General features: G+C 40.4%; 2 protein-coding genes across 5 annotated transcripts in view; both read left to right on the top strand.

Moving 5' to 3' along the window:
- The window catches only part of dock11 (dedicator of cytokinesis 11), a 77,396-nt gene extending 60,862 nt beyond the window's left edge, over nt 1–16,534 (top strand). For 2 of the 3 annotated variants that reach the window (XM_040040804.1, XM_040040803.1), the window contains 7 exons: nt 2,046–2,159; nt 3,983–4,129; nt 4,487–4,697; nt 5,206–5,396; nt 9,128–9,228; nt 9,327–9,465; nt 15,010–16,534. In XM_040040804.1, the coding sequence (XP_039896738.1) occupies nt 2,046–2,159; nt 3,983–4,129; nt 4,487–4,697; nt 5,206–5,396; nt 9,128–9,228; nt 9,327–9,465; nt 15,010–15,099 (993 nt within the window). In that variant the 3' untranslated portion in view covers nt 15,100–16,534. Of the gene's footprint in view, nt 1–2,045; nt 2,160–3,982; nt 4,130–4,486; nt 4,698–5,205; nt 5,397–9,127; nt 9,229–9,326; nt 9,466–12,196; nt 12,217–15,009 lie in introns of all 3 variants that reach the window. The other variant, XM_040040805.1, reaches the window with a different exon arrangement.
- LOC120739126 (interleukin-13 receptor subunit alpha-1-like) overlaps nt 1–17,499 on the top strand; it is a 30,879-nt gene that overhangs the window by 352 nt on the left and 13,028 nt on the right. The window contains exon 2 of one of the 2 annotated variants that reach the window (XM_040040810.1): nt 4,333–4,337. The exons of the other annotated variant lie outside the window; for it this stretch is intronic. The gene's annotated coding sequence lies outside the window, so the exon portion shown is untranslated. The remainder of the gene's footprint in view (nt 1–4,332; nt 4,338–17,499) is intronic. 2 annotated transcript variants of the gene reach the window in all.

Here is a 17,499-nt window from a genome sequence, read left to right as displayed (position 1 = left end):
GATAAAGGAGAGCAACAGCCTGATACCTGCAGGCCTGATAACAGGAGATGTATCACTCTGGAGTTTGTTTTTGCTCACAGGCGGAGAGCGCTTTCGAGCCTTTTTTTTTTTTTTTTTTTAACGCCGATTTCATCGTTTCTTCCCGCAGTAAATATAAACAACGACAGTATTCAGGAAGAAAACCAAACATTGCATTTTTTTTATCACAACTCTGGTTTTACGTGGCCTATCAACACAAACTAAAAGTCCAAACTTTTTCCGTCATTTGTTCCGTCTGTCCTGCTCACATCTCCAATGGTTGTACACGTTGTCATCAACGTGGCTTCACTCCACATCAGCCACGCCGCTTTGCCAGCTAAAACACCGGTGTCGGCACATAAGGACGCTGTCATAGCCTGTCAACAACGTTGATTGGCTGCGTATATACGGTAGGCATTATTGGCTGGACTATGGGATAAGGTGGCATCGTTCTAATCCCATATGGGAGCAGCCAGTCACTTACTAACACTGCAATACAGCATTGTTAAAGTTTTCATTTTAATTTAAATTCAGGTTAGATTTTTTTTGTGCGCAACGCAGATTTTCTGTGCGCAGCTTAGAGGGAACATTGCTTAGAAGGCATACCAAAGATACCTGTTTTATTGGTGACCTTTAATCTCTGATCAGAAACAAATATCAGCGCATTGATAATAAACCCGAGCTTCAGTGATTTACAAGTTTGCCACAGTTTGAGGTGACACAGATCTCTTCGGGGTCGTGGCAGGAAGGGAATCTGGCACAAAAATAAGTGGCAGCTGCCTGCTGTGATGACCCCTTGTGACTAAGAAAGCTGCCATAAATAACTATAACAAAAAGAAACTTTTTATTTATTTTAAATCTCATGTTTAACAATTTCCTGCTACGTTAACCTCTTGTCTTGCTTGCAACAGTGTTGCATTTCACTGTTATATTTATCTTCTCTGTCGATTTTTACCACCAGTTCATCATCATCATCATCTGATAACGTCTCTGACTGGAGCAGGCGGCACTAATAGGGATCATTTTGTGCAGAAGAAGAGTCATATGATGCATGAAACATCTCCTTTTACTTCAGTGCGCACCAGTCTGAAGCATTGAATGGTAGAGGACTGTGAGCGCTCACCGAAACGTTCCTGTGTGTTTAAAAACTTAAAGAAAAACAATTAAAAAATGCAGGAAGCATCTTGAGTTTGAAATCAGAGATGTCAGCATTACAATCCTGAGGAGCCACTGGCACTGGTGTTTGTGTTAGATTATTTACTGCTTCATAACTTCATTTCAGTCTGTCAAATACCAATTTGACCTTTCAAAACGCCCAGTGTTACACTTTCTCTCACGAGTATATCTGGTTATATTTTGTGCTTTTAGCAGCTCTTTGCTCTGAATGGAGGAGGTCTTTCGCGGCATTTCACCCCACTCTTTTCCTCTTTTTTTTTTAAGTACCTGCTTAACCTGTTCCGTCATATCTTTACTGTGCTCCACTGCGGCAACATGTTGTAACAGCATTGAAAAACAGCATGAACCAAATGTCAAAATGACAATGTGTGCAGTGCGTTGGCTCCTGCACTGGATGTGTGTGCAGCTCAGAAATAGCAATGCCTTCTTGGCGCCGTTAGTCTACTGGGGGCTGTGCTGGAACAAGTCTGATCCACAGACGTTCCAGTACTTAACCTACATCAGGGATGAGCGGCTAACCAAATACAACAGGACACCTTGACTGGTGTCCAGAGTCCATGCCCAGGGAGGTCATGGTTGGCGTCACACGATGTAGCAGCGACATGTTTGGCAGAGCTGTCATAATATTTTGGTTTGTCTTGATATACAGAATTGCTTCTTTGAGCCGTGGGTTTGCAGTTTTGTTTTTTTTCTGTATACAAAAACAAATAGACTTTAATTCGTGTGTGTTTTGCCGAGTTGCATAACTCAAATTCCTGTGCCGGCTTTGTGTGTACGGCCCACTTGCTGCGATAAACAAACAATCGCTAACAACAGGCGAGCTCTGATGGCATCTGTTCTACTTTTTCCAGAAACTAAGCCGACTGTACGAAACTCTGCACAGAGCGTACAATAAGATCATGGAGGTGATCCAGTCGGGCCGCAGGCTGCTCGGGACCTATTTCAGAGTGGCCTTTTATGGACAGGTGAGGTCAACAAGCAGCTTCTGAAAGCACCCACACACTCACGAAGACTGTGTGAAATGTAAATGTTGAGTGTATACGGGGCCTGGTGATGATTCAAATAATATAAATAACAGTATTAATAGTCTTGTCACCTCTTTGCTCACTTACAAAGAGGTGAAGAGTCGTCTCTAGTTTCTGCGGTAGTTTCATGTTAATGGAGAGAGACCAAAATCACAGAAAAAAACACATTATCGATTTGCATGTCACTGAAGGAAATAAACATTTGATCCCCTGCAACACAGAATTCTGGCTCCCACCACAGACTGGCTGTGTGCCCGCAGGTTGCAATCAGTAGTCACTCATTCAGTCAGTCAGTCAGTCACAGATGCTCCGGATCTCACATAGTAATGCGTCTCTTCCAGTCTAACCTCTCCACGACCTTGGGCAAGACCAAAGATGTGTCAAAGGACATCAGGGACATAAAATGCTGACATCCAAATTAATTTCTCACTTCTTTAGTTGATATTCTGTCTCTCTCCTTTAAAATGAAACTACCATAAAAATTAGCCGCTGTTCATTTCTTTGTAAATGAGCAAACTTGCAATTTAGGCAGGGATCAAATAATCATTTCCCCCACTGGGAGTCCTCAGACTTATGTGTGAAACTTTGCTATTTTTGGTCATTCTCGCCTGTTAGGTTTATTAGTGGCTACTTCTGGCTTCTTTGCATGTTTAAGCTAACAGCTATGTTATCGTTGGCTGGGAAGCCAATGATGTATCAGATATTCATTTCTTCTGTTCTGACACCATCCCAGTTGGGTTAGATAGATAGAGCTTCCTCAAAAGTGTCGATGTTATGCTTTTCTCTATTAGGCAAAAGAAGAGTTGTTTCATGTGTCAGAGGTTTCAAATATCTATTTACTCAAACTACAAAAGCAGGCAGTTAGCAGGAACAGCACGCCTGCTAATTTGTCTGTGCTCATGTGCAGGAGAACAAACAGGAAGAAATTACAAGCTGTACAAATCTCTTTGACGGACATTTCAGCATTGCAGTTATATAAATACAAAGCAGGATGTTCCGTGTTTTTTTATTTGAATGAAGCTGTCATGTTCCAGCCAGTCCATGTAAGGAAAAAGACGTCATGCTTTTGAACGTAAAAGAAGTAAATTGTTCGATGTGGGATCATTAGGCCTTGAAATGCTTCTCCTTATTTCTAGGGTAGTCAGACATTATTGTGTGTTCACTTTTCTGGGAAAATGTCTCAAATTCAGACTTTAACCCTGGTCTGCGAACTACTAAGCTAAATGTTCTGCTTCAGACAGTTTGTTCCCTCTTGGCTTTATATGATGTCTTTAATATGGCGATCTGTTAGCACAGAAGCCCCACCCTCCTGCTGCCTAGTCTTTCTATTTATGTGAGGACAGCCAATCAGCCAATCAGACATTTGGCTTGAAGGAAGAGGAACCAAAAAGTACTTTTTCAGAAGAATAAATGAGGCCAAGTCGAAGGTAACTGAGGATTATTTAGAACTGTGAATCAGTTTCTCAGCTTTGCTTTGTGTGATTCAAAGCTGTGAGTAAAAACAGTCACCTACACAATCTTAAATTATAACGGTTAGAAAGTGACTATAGGCAAGATTTGAGGAAGTTTGAGGAAAATAAAGCAAACATGTACAATGTGACATCCTTCAGCATGCGCCATGTGGTCTGTGACTGCATCTTTTATGATCATTTACTAATCAGTAAGGACATTTGTATTGAAGAAAAAGTTGAAAATTTAGTACTAAGCAGTTTTGCAAAGTTTTTTTTAAGTTGTTTTCCAATATAAATGTGTATTTTGAACAGGGCTTCTTTGAGGAGGAGGACGGGAAGGAGTACATTTACAAAGAACCCAAACTGACCGGCCTGTCCGAAATCTCCCAGCGGCTGCTGACGCTCTACGGGGAAAAGTTTGGGCCAGAAAATGTCAAGATAATTCAAGACTCAAATAAGGTACAGTAGATAAATGGAGGAAGGAAAGGGTGGGAGACGGTTGGAATACTTTAATTGGCAGGCTCCTGTTTTTGTGGAAAGCAGAAAGTAGCAGAAATAGAAATAATTAATTTGGCAGTGAAGCCACACTCGGGTGTTTACTCAGAAAATATCATTTGTCCAACATAAAGTGATCAGTTTCCACCCGTGGATTTTCAATGAAGTCCCAGTTGGTGGTTTTAAAGACTGTTTCTTTGTCTGCTTTTGATTTCAGAAGAATTCAGTGGGTTATCTAGTGATCTTTCTTTCTTTAATAACAAGACTTCATGTTGCTTCTGGATGACGTTCTCATTTAGCTTGCTGACTGTTTGCCTGCAGGTCAACCCCAAAGACCTTGACCCTAAGTTTGCCTACATCCAAGTGACCTTTGTCAAGCCCCACTTCGAGGAGAAGGAAGCGCCAGAGAAGAAGACGGACTTTGAGAAGTGCCACAACATCAGCCGCTTCGTGTTCGAGACGCCGTACACGCTGTCGGGGAAGAAGCACGGCGGGGTGGAGGAGCAGTGCAAGAGGAGGACCATCCTCATAAGTACATAGAACACGTTTAGAAAGCAAACACGAGAAGAACGTCTCATAGAGTTTTGCATGTGGATACGCCACATTAGTAACACATTCTTCCTCCGCCGTTGCACATTTCAAAGGCAAAAAAAAACACCTAGTAGCAGTGTGCAGAAACATGGGTCTTTTTTTTTGTAGTTGCACGTCTGTCTACTGAATTATCAATAAATACTGAACTGTATTAACAGCTGGTTACTGTAGCAAGTGACAGCTGGACATTAGTCTCCTCTGAGCAATGAAGAGCACCTTTTTTTATCTATTTATCTATTTCTGTTTATGTATGCTGAATGCTTGTATCTCTCATTGTTTGCGCACACAAAAGTTCATATGTCCACTTCTGCTCGGGCATGTCAGACAACAAGAATTCACCCCTACAACATGTCACTGTCTCTTCTTTTTTTGTTGATTTTTCTTTCATTGTTTGTTGTATCTGCAGCGTAACATGACCTAACAGGTTCTGCCTGCGCTCTTGTCTTTAGCTGCCAACACTTTCCCATATGTTAAGAAGCGGGTGGAGGTGGTGGCTGAGAAGCAGGTGGAGCTTAAGCCGGTAGATGTGGCCATAGATGAGATGAAGGCACGGACGGCGGAGCTGATCAAGCTCTGCTCCAGCCAGGAAGTGGACATGATCCAGCTGCAGCTCAAACTGCAGGGCTGCGTCTCTGTGCAGGTAAAGGCGAAAAAAACCAAAATGTAAACTTTCTCACATGTGCTGCACAGCTGATCACTCACTTTTATTATTATTTTTACACTTAGTTTTTCTGTGAAGAGTGAAACGATAAGCGCTAGCCCATCTTAACTAATAAAAAGGTCCAGTACAAGACAGCGCTGCTCATCACTTTGTATCTCTAGCTATCAGAAGCACACACCACATAAGGCAGGGAGATGAATTGTTTTGAATTTCACAGATTTTCTTTAATCTTAGAGAAAGGTCATTCTAAAATCTGTGTTGTTTTAGTTTACAGATTACCAGTGTTGGTCAAGTTACTTGAAAATGGTAATTAGCTACCAATTGCTGATTACTTCTCCAAGAAAGGAATCTTGTTACTTTACTGATGACTTATTTTCAAAAGTATTGCTGAGTTACTTTTTAAAAACATGATACATAATACATAAAAAAGCAATAGACCTTTCAACCCAGCTCTATTTTTCTGCATAATTCATCATATAAAATTGAATCAAATGAAAAAGCCTCTTTTTAAAACTTGTTTTATTAGTTTTAATCTTTTAACTTTATGCACATTGCATCAAGCAAAAATTAAATTATATGCAACAGCCTCTGACTGGAAGAAATGTCTTTAACATTTAAACCTATTTTCTGCATATTCCAGCATAGAAAATAAAATAATGTTTTGTGTTTATACTCACTCTTTCAAATAGATGCGAGTAAAACACAGCAGAGAATAAATAAAATCAAAGATTCAACGGCTCTTAAATCTATTTTCACCTGTATAGCAGGAGGGCGGCAGGCGGAGGTTTGCCCAGTGACCCAGCGGTCATGTCACATTCAGCGTGCTAGCTGTTTGCTCAGATTTGAAGTTAAATCTTTTGCTGTAGAAAGAAGTTTTCCTCTCACGCAGAGTGAACAGCAGATGCTAATGTTTTTGTCACTTTTTACGGAATCAAACTCAAAGTAATGTCAGTACTTCCATGCTTTAGACGCTGCACTGTTGTACTCTCTCCTGCACCTACTATACTGTCCATTGTTGTTGTTCTATGGCATTTCTTGCACACTCCCACTAAAATAGTATTTATAACTTATTAAGCATATCTTCTTTAGGGGGTGAAACCTCAGTTGACTGGCCATAGGTACCTCCAGATTAGTTGAGATAACAAGATTTACGCATAAATATCATTATAGATATTTCAGTTTTCTGTCTGTAGTTGACTTGTATTATTTCTGTCTTTTACATGATGATGAGTTATAAGTGTCATTCTTGAGTGAAAATGCTGATGGGGGGGGGATTGACCCTCCTCCGTTTGTTTCAGTCATACAGAGCACAGGATGAAAACGTGCAGTTACCTGGGAAATCCTCACTGACTCAGTAGTTACAAAGTAACAGCTCCATGGCTGAACTTCTGTCCGTAATAAGGCTGTAAATCTAAGGATGACTCAGAGCTCTTTCTTGGAATAGATTAACTGATAACCAGGCAGAAGATGTGCTAAACTGAAAATCTGATAATTTTGCTGGCTTTGTGTTTTTTTCCTCATTTTTCACAATCACCCAGCGGACATTACCCTTGAACAAGGCTGTGCTGGCAATGTGTCTGAAACCCCTGTTTTACTGTCTTTAGGTATTTCTCTCAGTGCCGCAGTCTTTCACGTTTTCACTCTTGTAGATCACCGAAGGAAATTCAAAGGGTTGATTCCAGAAACTCCCTCCAACAGTCTCCTTTTAGCTTTTGCAGTTTAACTATTAGTTATTAAATTAAATATTGCAGTTTTTACCAGAGGCTAACACACTTTTCCTGAAACCATTCACACTAAACAAACATTTCCCGAAGCTTATTGTCTGTACAGTCAGCTGGCATTTTTAAAGAAGTCAGACTTTGCCATCAGAGAAGACACGCAGGACTTTTGAAAGCTTCTTAGAAATCACGTTTACATTGCAAATGTAATTACTGAGCAACTACAGTGTGTCATCGTTTCTTGTGCGGTCTGGACCCGGCCACACTTTTTATTAACACCACATAGGATGTGTGGCCTGGTCAGGCAGTCTGCCAGCTTTAACCTTGGATGTCCCGTCAAGCCTTGCTTTGCATCTATGGATACTTCCCACAACCTCCCTAATGGAATTAAAGCGGTTTCCTTTCGTGTAGGAGTTTCTGTCAAAACACTCCCACTACTATGCTGAGAATAGATCCCCTGTTTACAAATGTGCAGTTTTTGATGACGAGAACAGGCTGGCGCTGCTCCAGTTCCCCTTCCTGTTAAAGTCACCTGAAGTAAGACTTCAAACAGATGTGCTCGTGAAGCGGCTGCTGTTTTGATGTACCATTTGTCCGAATGTTTACAACAGGTTTTGTTGTTGTGGTCTTCTTTAAAGCTCTTATGCAGGGCAAATAAGGTGTTCATCCACCCGACCTGAGTGCACCTCCTAAAAACAAGTACATCATTCACTGTACCTGCGTGATGGATGGGACTGAAATTCATAGCTCTGAAGTGCCTCTCTATTTGCCCTGTGACGTGGCATTTCAGTTGTTTCTGCCCGTGAGGGTAACGTCTCTTTTTTCCAGTAAGCTGACAATTCCTGAAACTTCTGTTCCTCGCTGTGATTGGTGGACAGTTATCTTTGGCCACATGGCCACAGGCTCGATGTCGGACAGTTCACGTTAGCGACCTCCACTCTGCTTCTCTTTTCTTCGTGCATTCTTAGTCTGCCATATACTTCCAGGCGGTTGAATGAGCTGAGGTGCTTTGTAGTGCAGACACAGTCCTGTAGCACTCTTTGCTTATGATTTGTTCTTGTGGAACATCAAAGAACTTCTAAGCATTTGAAGTTTGTTGCATTCCTCATCCAGATGGTTCAGGATAACTTTAACGCTACACAGTGGAAGGAACACAGTGTTCATGCGAGCACGTTTCAGGTGGCGATTAAGGGAGCGCTCGATTTGCTTTTGCTTCGCCTTCTGTCGGTGGTGCACGCATTATCAATATCGCTCGATCGTGTTCGTTTAATTCCGGGAAGCCAAAATCACGATTGAGATTAAAATTCGATTAATTGCGCAGCCCTGCTGCTTTTCTTAATGATTTTTCTTAATGATACTTTTTCTTAATGTATGCTTGACATAAACTGGAGATATACTGATGAAGTAAATTTCATTTACCAGATTCCATTGCTAATGTTACATGTAATCAGATTAAGTCAACATTTTGGGTGTAAATAGTGTTTTTTGAGTGCAACCTTCCTGGTATCTTGTAAGAATCTGCTTCACCAAATTAACTTTGCGTTAGCACTTTACGAGAAAGTGCGTTCAGATGATAGTGAAATGTGTTTGTTGTTGTGTGTTTATTTTATGACTCACTTGGGCAGAGTGCCAAGTGTTAACTGTGTGTATTTTTTATTATTAAATAAGTCCCCGTAAAAAACGAGTACAGAGCTGTTTTATTGCTGTTTATAGTTAGAAAATACAGACGTTCCTTACACGTCACTTGCAGACAGTCATAAAATCACTTGTATTCCCTGCAATCCACCCACCACGTTTGACGCTTGGATGAAAGATTGTCAAAATAGATGAACAGACTGACAGAAAATTCATGAGTTATTAGTAAGAAGCGATAGTGGTGAAACCGTGCTGGGGGCTGCTGAGAAAGTGAGTGGCATGTACCAGTTGTTATCTGCGTGCACTGATCAGTGAAGAAGAAGAATGCGTTACATTTTGAGGCATGTTTTTCTGCAGGTGAACGCAGGCCCCATGGCGTATGCCAGAGCATTCCTGGATGACAGTAAATCCAACCAGTCCGGCAACAAGAAAGTAAAAGAGCTCAAGGATGTTTTCAGGTATATGTCTGCTTTATGAGTAGAAAAAATCACAAGGGGCTTATTGGCTTACCCTCACTTTAACTTGTTGACATAATGTCTTTCGCTTCTGATTCCAGACGTTTTGTCGAGGCTTGCAGCATGGCGCTGGACATAAACGAGCGTCTGATCAAAGAGGACCAGTTTGAGTATCACGAGGGCCTGAAAACCAATTTCAAAGAAATGGTAAAAGAGCTGTCGGACATCATCCACGAGCAGGTAATTTTATTTCCCCGAGCGCAACTCATACGTCATTTGTCTGTGTTAGGAGTGGGAAAATCCCACAGTGCATTAATTTAACCTTTATATTTTGTTCCGCTTTGAAGAGGTGTGTGGCAGAGAGGTTCCTGCAAGGCAAATCAAAATGTAGTTCACTAAAAATTTATTTTTCCGCTTGCGGTGCACACAGGTGCAATCAAAATGACCACACTCATAATAAGGTTTGAAGACAAAAGTACCAAATTTAAATTTGGCTGCAATCCCCTTTTAAGGTCATTAAATGGTTCAGAAATGCACCGCTTCCAGCTCTATTGCCACATTTGGATCCTGCCCTGATAGTCCTGTTCTGACTGCCTACAGAAGCACTTTGTTGACACGCTCTGGTCTACCGTTTTTAAACCGACTTAAAACCACTATCTTGAAACTTGAATATCACTTTTGGGAAGCAGAACAAATTCTCATTTGGTAAGTGAGATCTGGTGGTGAGCCACAACTCACTATCATATCCAGATACAACAATGTGTGCACAATGGCATTTATGAAAATGTCAGGCCTTTGTACTAAATGTTTTCCCTGCGATGCATCAGGGCGCCGCACCACCATTTGATGTTGATTTTCAAAATCATGGTAAACAGCCCCATGATGACATAGGCAGCAAAGGCACTCATGAGCCTTTTGAACCTTCCCATTAAATAATGGAGGTCGGAAAGACATACAGATCATGTCTGTATCAGGTCAGTCGGTCCATGACCAATTCTGGACATCTATACGACGTCCAAGGTCAGAAAATCGGACATCCTGCCGTGACCCAACTTGGACGTCAATATGACGTTCAACATTTGAACGTTGGACTCGGTAATTTTTTGGGACATCATGTGGACGTCTATGACAGGGTTAGGAAATTTACATGATTGTTAAATGTAAAATCTTTTTATTTACATTTACAACATGATATGTATAAACACGGATTATGTATAAACAAACACAATTTATTATGCGTTAGCCTACTGATTTATTCAGTACATGTGGGTTGGTTTTTTTGTTATTGTGGTTTTTAATTTTCCTGCTTTAACTGGTTTATTTTTTTTTATTAATCAACTTACTTGTTTGTAACCAGTTTAAAACTTCATTATTTTTTTAATATTAAAAACTTTGAAATATATGTTAAAAATATAAAATAATAATGGTTAAAGTATTTAGAACAATGTTGGAATTCATTTCAATAGGAGTACAATGTGTTTAACAAGTTCAAAAGTGCATTTGCATTATATATAGTTTGTTTTTATTTTAGTGAGGTTGGTATCCTGTCTTATTGTAAAGAGTCTTGTCAGAGGAAGTGAGTGTGTGATCGGAAGTAGCACTGGGAGGAGTTGTGATGGAAAGTCCGAGAAGTTTGTGCGAGTGTGTTTGTATGAACTGGACTATCTGCTCCACAGTCTTTGTCGATGTGCACGTTTTGCAAACTGTCTGTGAGAAGCTCAGGACATTTCTGCTCCCCCGAGCAGCTGCTCACTGTTGTTTAGTTTAACAGCCCATCTGGAAACATGGGAATACAGAGCCTATACATGTGGAAGCATTACGAAAACGATATCTAAAATGAGTCTAAGTTTGACATTTAAAAGGCGTCCACAACGACCACGTTTGGACTATAAATACCCCGAACACGGAGGTTGTATGGACATCAACACTAGAAGTATAATAGACGCCTGCCGTTATAAAACAACCCCTTCAGTAGAGCAAAATTGTATGTCCAAAAGTGACTTTGTGCAGTGGGTTGTTTCTGGGTCGTTGCTGGACAGCTGTCAGGTGCAGGATGAAACCACGCAGCTGTAAAAGGTCAGAACAGGACTTCCAGGGACCGATCCCAATTCACTTCAGAAAGAGTCTGTCTTAGAGTCTAAACCTTTATATGCTGGACACACACTGAAAGATTCATGTGTAAAAGTCACTTCTGTGCTGGATTTTGCACCGGTGTGGAGAGTGGATATCTGAAAAGCTGGGCAAATGTCCACATCGGCAAACGAGCTGCCTGTTTTTAGGCTGATATTCAGAGTTACCCTAGTCAGGGTCAACAATGAAAAACTGTGCTTCATGCTCGATATAAACGGGAATGCTGGTGCGCTTATCATTCAACGTGAGCCATGCCAGTTAAGTTTCATGAACACAGGCCTGATTTTGTGAAAGCGTATGTTGAGATTATTTGACCCTTTCGGTTACGTAACTCACAGAGCGGTTTTCAGAAGCAGACTTTTGATTCCTCATTTTCACCACTGGGCACAACCAAACTGGAAGTGAGATGTGATGAGTGACAGTGGGAAGAAACAGTTCCTAGAAAAAATTATTCCCAGCGTTACAGAACACTGCTTGTGTCCTTTGCCTTCTAGTTGCACGGTCTTCAAAATCCTTGACAGTAGAATTTAGGCTAAACCAAAAAATGTTCGGCTTAAAAAACCAAATGAGTCGGCTCTTGTGAAACACGTCTGTGTTGCAACTGTAACAGCGATAAATGAGTTTTTATGCGTGAAAAAACTGGTCGGTGTTGCTCATCGCATTTGTGCATTAGTTTGACGTCTCTTCCCGTAAATGATAAGTCATGATGTATTGCTGCACAGCTGCCACACATCCCGTTGGTATTGTTAGGCCACATTTTCATTTGTTTTTGTGCCTGCCGATTTTTGATGTAACCAAACTAACTGGTCTGACTTTTTCTCTCCATTATGCTGGCCTTAAGCTTTAAGGAAAAAACCCAAGGTAATGTGCGACTGTGTGTGATTTTGTTTTTTTTTAAGTATGTGTTTGATTAACACTAATGATGACTGTGCACTTTTGCGGTCAATTTCTTCCAGACACCTTATGGTTAAATCTAAACGTAATCTAAATACATTTATCTGGATCCCCAAAAACATTCCAGCAGCAATCGATACCTGGGTGGTTAATAGTCAGGTCCTAATTAGAAATAAAACGGGATTAAAAGGAATGGATCCGACAAATGCTTGTTTAATGTCAAATAAAATGCATTCAGCTGGAAAGATCTTTATAATGCATTCAGAGGTTAAAAGTGGTTTGGCAGACGAGACACATTTTGCACACAGTTACTTCCTCCTTTGACAAACTTGTCAGATCACACTGGGACACACTGTCATCAGTAGCGCTACCGATGGCGCTGAAAACAATGCAAATGAGAGACGCCTTTAATCAAGTCCTGTTTACAGTCACACTGGTGTCCTGGTTAAGGTTTGACTATTTGCGTGTCCGCATATGTAAAAACAGAATCCCAATAAAAAAAAAAGGATCTACTGCCATCTGAATTATTCCCAAGCAAATTAGACTACAGGCAAACATACCATCCACTTCGCTGCCATCTGTCACCTTGTGTCTTATGTCACATGGGTGTGTTTTTAGTAGGAAGGCTTCTCTCCTTGTTAGAATAAAACAAATATAGTTTTGCACTGAATGGTCAAAGTTTTGATCCTGTTGATTTGAGGCGAGGTGCTGTTGTTGCGGGGTCATCGACAGCTGGGGAACACCCGGAGGATGCTGTGCAGCCTCACTGACTGCTGAATCATCTGTGGAATGAAGAAATATTTGCTTTTGTTTGCTTTACTGTTGCACCTTTTTTGTAAATATTCCTCGACATAGCTTGTTGACCCATATGGAAAAGATGTATATATATCTTATAAAGTTTGTATCTGTCTTGTGCGAAACTTGTATGAAAAGCATACAAGAGTGAAAACAGATGTAAGATCCCTTGAAAAATTATATAAATGAAACTTGTATGTTTTGGATACTTACTAAAACAATATATGAAAGTGGCCACTTTCATGAGTAAATCATATAAGCCTATGATTCACTATATGAAGTAGGCCACATCTTATGCAAGTATTTTATAAGTTTTTTCTATTTCTTTTCCATATGGGGAGGTCTGCTAACTGTGGAGGCTCAAATAGATCATAGTAATGCCAAGCTGTCGACAACCTTCCTCTGATTTATGAAAGCTCTGGCACTGCCTGGATGAATATCTGCTAGCTAAAGTAATTTTCATGTTGTTGCATTTTATCTTTCATAAAATAAATAAAGTGACATGCATTTTAAGTCGATAAGACATTATTCTTCATAACCTTTTTCACTAAGAGTGAAGATTTTAGTGACATCACCCTTTCCAGTGTTTAGTTTTCATTGGAATGACGGATGATATTTTTGACTTATTACAGGGCCTCTTAGTTAATATTATTCTATTATTTTTATATGAATATTTTTTAGATTATAAATATATATGTCACCGTATATCAAATTTTTCAAAGGGAACCTATTGTGCTCATTTACATTCTTGGATTCTATTAAAGCAGCTTTACTTGAAATCACAATTCAAGTTTGGGCAAGCACTTGGCGACAGTGGGAAGGAAAAACCTCCTTTTAACAGGAACAAACCTCCAGCAGAACCAGGCTCAGGGAGGGGCGGAGCCATCTGCTGTTTTTGGACAGGATTAAGACACAAGACAAAAGAACCCTTAAGCCATAATGATCCACTTGAGAAAAACACCATTGGGCATCTTTCTTGGCCTTCAGATAATAATTCTGATTGTAAAAGTAGCAAACGGGACAGGCATTTATTTTTATTTATTTTTTCAAAAATAAAAATAAATTTTTACTGATTGTTAAATGTATGCCTAAGACGTCTAAAATACAGATGTGGTAGGCTTCTCCAAGATCTGGTCACCTAGTGGTCACAGAGCTTAAACTAAATGGGGTGATTTAGCCAGTGTGATGCCCAAAGCTGGAACCAGCTGCCCACTGAGGTCAGGACTTCTCCAACTGTATCCATTGAAATTAAAAGAAGCTAAACCAGCTTTATTCACTATTGCTTTCAACTAACCGAGTAGCTGTTCCATCATTGTTACCATTGTCGTTTTTATTTATATTATTTCTGTCTTCTTTTTTTTTAAAAATCCTGTTATTTTTGTTTTTCATTTTTCTTGTAAAGCACCTTGAATGACTGTAGTGTTTGGTTCCATATAAATGAAATACCTTGCCTTGCCTTGCCTTGCATGACCTTCTCAGAAAACTATCTGCACTTTGTGGCAACACAGTACACAAAAACTGTGTTTTTGCTGCTTGGAATTAATATGCTTCATAAACACAGTTTATTGATCAACCATAGAATAATGCATCCGTTAAACACAATGTTTTATCCTGTAAATGTATCTAGCTTGCTCACAGTGCCATTAAGCCATTATTCTGCCAGTGCAGGCTTATGCCATTTTCACATCTCTCACAGTCTGCGCTTTGACTCAGTACATTCTGAAATGTTCTGCATTTGACAAAAAGTACCCCACTGTTGAAGATTATGGCCAAAATTCTGATCTTAGTCTCTGGTGAGGGCAGGGCGATGCAGGTGCACCATCACCCACTGTGGTGTAGGCCACTGTGCAGTACTATAAAGTCCAGCTTTAGTGTGCACTCAGCTTGCATGTGAAGAACACCAACTCACAGTACTCAAAGTGTGTGTCTGACACTGATTGTGCTTTTGTTTTGCTTTGACCCCAGATATACCCGGAGGATATGATGCGATCGCTACTACAGAACTCCCTCCATGTGTTCCGTGCCATCAGCGGGACGTCCACTGACCTCGGTTGACCTCCTGCACACCACCCTCCGTCTCTTGCGGCCACCCACACTTCTGTATATCCTTGCACTTCTCCCTTGAGGACCTGGATTGGTTTATAACAGGGAATTTGTCAGTGCAAATCTGCCCAGCTATGCATGCCAAAACATTCCCCCTGGTGAAGATGCCATTTGGCTATCAACGGCATCTTTGCTGGATGTGCAGTGGACAGTGGGGGTAACAGCTTGCGGCACAGCACTCAGATTTAGTCCTCAAACCACAGCAGCAGTAATTCTGAGAATGTATTACAGCAACACCATTTACGTGTCTGCATGTCAGGTTTAGGTGTTACGCTCAGCTGCATTGCACTTTTTTCCCCCCCACCTTTACAGCAAACTGCCAGACTGACTGCTGGTTAAACAGTTTTTCTATTTTCTATTTGCAATGCCGCCCTTTAGATCTATGCAGGACACTGCGCTCCGTCCCAACTTTCACAACTTGAGTCACCTTTTTAAAGACAGTAGCACCTTTAGATTGCGTGTCAGTGTTTGTGGCGAGAGGTTTCGTGCTACCATACCGGCTCAACTAGTTCAACTCTTTTATAAAAGGCACTCTAACCGAAAGCATTGCGAGACTCTGTCTGGCAAAGGGTCGATGTTTATGTGCTAGCAGCGCATTCCTGACGACTGAGGAGAAGGTGATAAACAGATAAGTCACAACTAAAGAGCAGCAGCTTATAGAGCGTCAGGGCAAAGTTACTACCATGTTTATTCAATGGCAGGCCTCTTGTGACTGCTCCAAAGTCACAGTGAAGACAAGACAGAGTCTTGGAATAAATCTGACAGGAGTGGCTTGTGTAGTTTAAAAGTTGTCAAGTGCATTGTTAAGACAAATCAAAATCCCTTTGGAGTAACAGTGTTCTGGACTGTGCGCGCGTGAATGCATAATATAGATTGCTAATTCTATTACAGCTTGAAAACAATCATTGAAATATTATTATTTTTGGACATTTGAAATGAGAAATTGACAAAGCGATGACAGCGTTGTGATGAGATTTACTTCAGTGCATTGAGTTATTAAAGACCTGATTTTGGATCCAGTGCCTTTGTGCTCTGTCTTCTGAAAAGACTCCTTTATCTTGAGTAATAAGAAGCCTCACATGCTGGTTATTCACAGTATTTCACAAGTGCTACACTGAAATTAGCAGACAGATAAATAATATTTAAGCAGATGTACATAATTTGTCAACATGCTGTAAAATAAACTCTGTATCCATGTATGTTTATATGTACTGTATGTATGGTGTATTATATAGCCACTTTTTTGGACTCTTGTTGGTCCAGAATCCGTCCTAGCAGAGATTTCTGTTTGTCATTTTTATTGCATTGTTTACTGAGGTGAAGCTGCTTGTCAAACTTCCTTTGTAAAATCCCTTTTTCAATAAAACCTGTGGGGGGAAAATACTCATTGCGTTTGCCTAAAATGATGTTTGAACTTAAAGACAGTAGTTGAAAAGATCTCTGTAGGGCTTTTTTAGTATCGCTCATACATTCTTTCTCCGCAGATGTGGCTGAGGACGCCGCACTGGCCTTTTAAAGCCAACATAAACAGTCTCCCAAAACATTTTCATTTCCATCACAGCTGGGAAAGCACAGGATGAGCGTATACAGGCTGTGTCCAGTGTAGGTACAAGCAAAACCCAATTATCTGGATATTATTTAAAAGGCTTTTAAAAAAAAAAGAATTGTCAGTAACTGAATCAAATGATGAAATGAGAAATTTGATTTTTGCTCATTTAATGTCAGCAACATTTTTTTTTAAGAGAAAACATATTTCACCAAGACAGTACCAAAGCACATTCCTCATATATACCAGCCTCGTGTCATAAGTTAAAAAACAAAAGTTGTTAAGTGTGACACTGCCTGTCAGCAAGCCTCATTGTTCAAAACACTTGAGCCATCATGAAATGAGGCCTGGAACAAATCCTACATGAGACGATCATGATAAAACTTTCCAAATGCATGAAGACGTAGATGATGAAATTATTCACAAATCACTGCACGTACAGCGCCCCGAAACAAAAACACAAAAAAAATGTATGGCTTTTGTCTGCACACTCGATTCTGCTTGTCCTAGTGAGAAACAGGGTTTATGACTGGATTATACTATCACATGTCTCACACCACACATGAAGTGTCGCAGCAGCAGCTCGCTCGGAGGTTTTGGGTTTTCAGGCTTCATTCGCTCTTTGGAAACCCTCGCTGGGGTTTGCTTGTTCCTCTTTCAACCACCGGCTGCTTTCTGCATGTTGAAACAGGCGAAATCCACCACAAAGTTTTCAGCAGTTTTCTTTACAACCGCAATTACTGTAGCATTAATTTAGTCTAATATCATCCACGGAGGCTTTGAGCTTGACCCATAACCGAATAAAT

Source organism: Simochromis diagramma, unplaced genomic scaffold (assembly GCF_900408965.1).
Source record: "Simochromis diagramma unplaced genomic scaffold, fSimDia1.1 OVJJ01000317.1, whole genome shotgun sequence".
In the NCBI taxonomy this organism is placed as follows: Eukaryota; Metazoa; Chordata; class Actinopteri; order Cichliformes; family Cichlidae; genus Simochromis; species Simochromis diagramma.
This window is presented reverse-complemented; position numbering and strand designations above follow the sequence as displayed.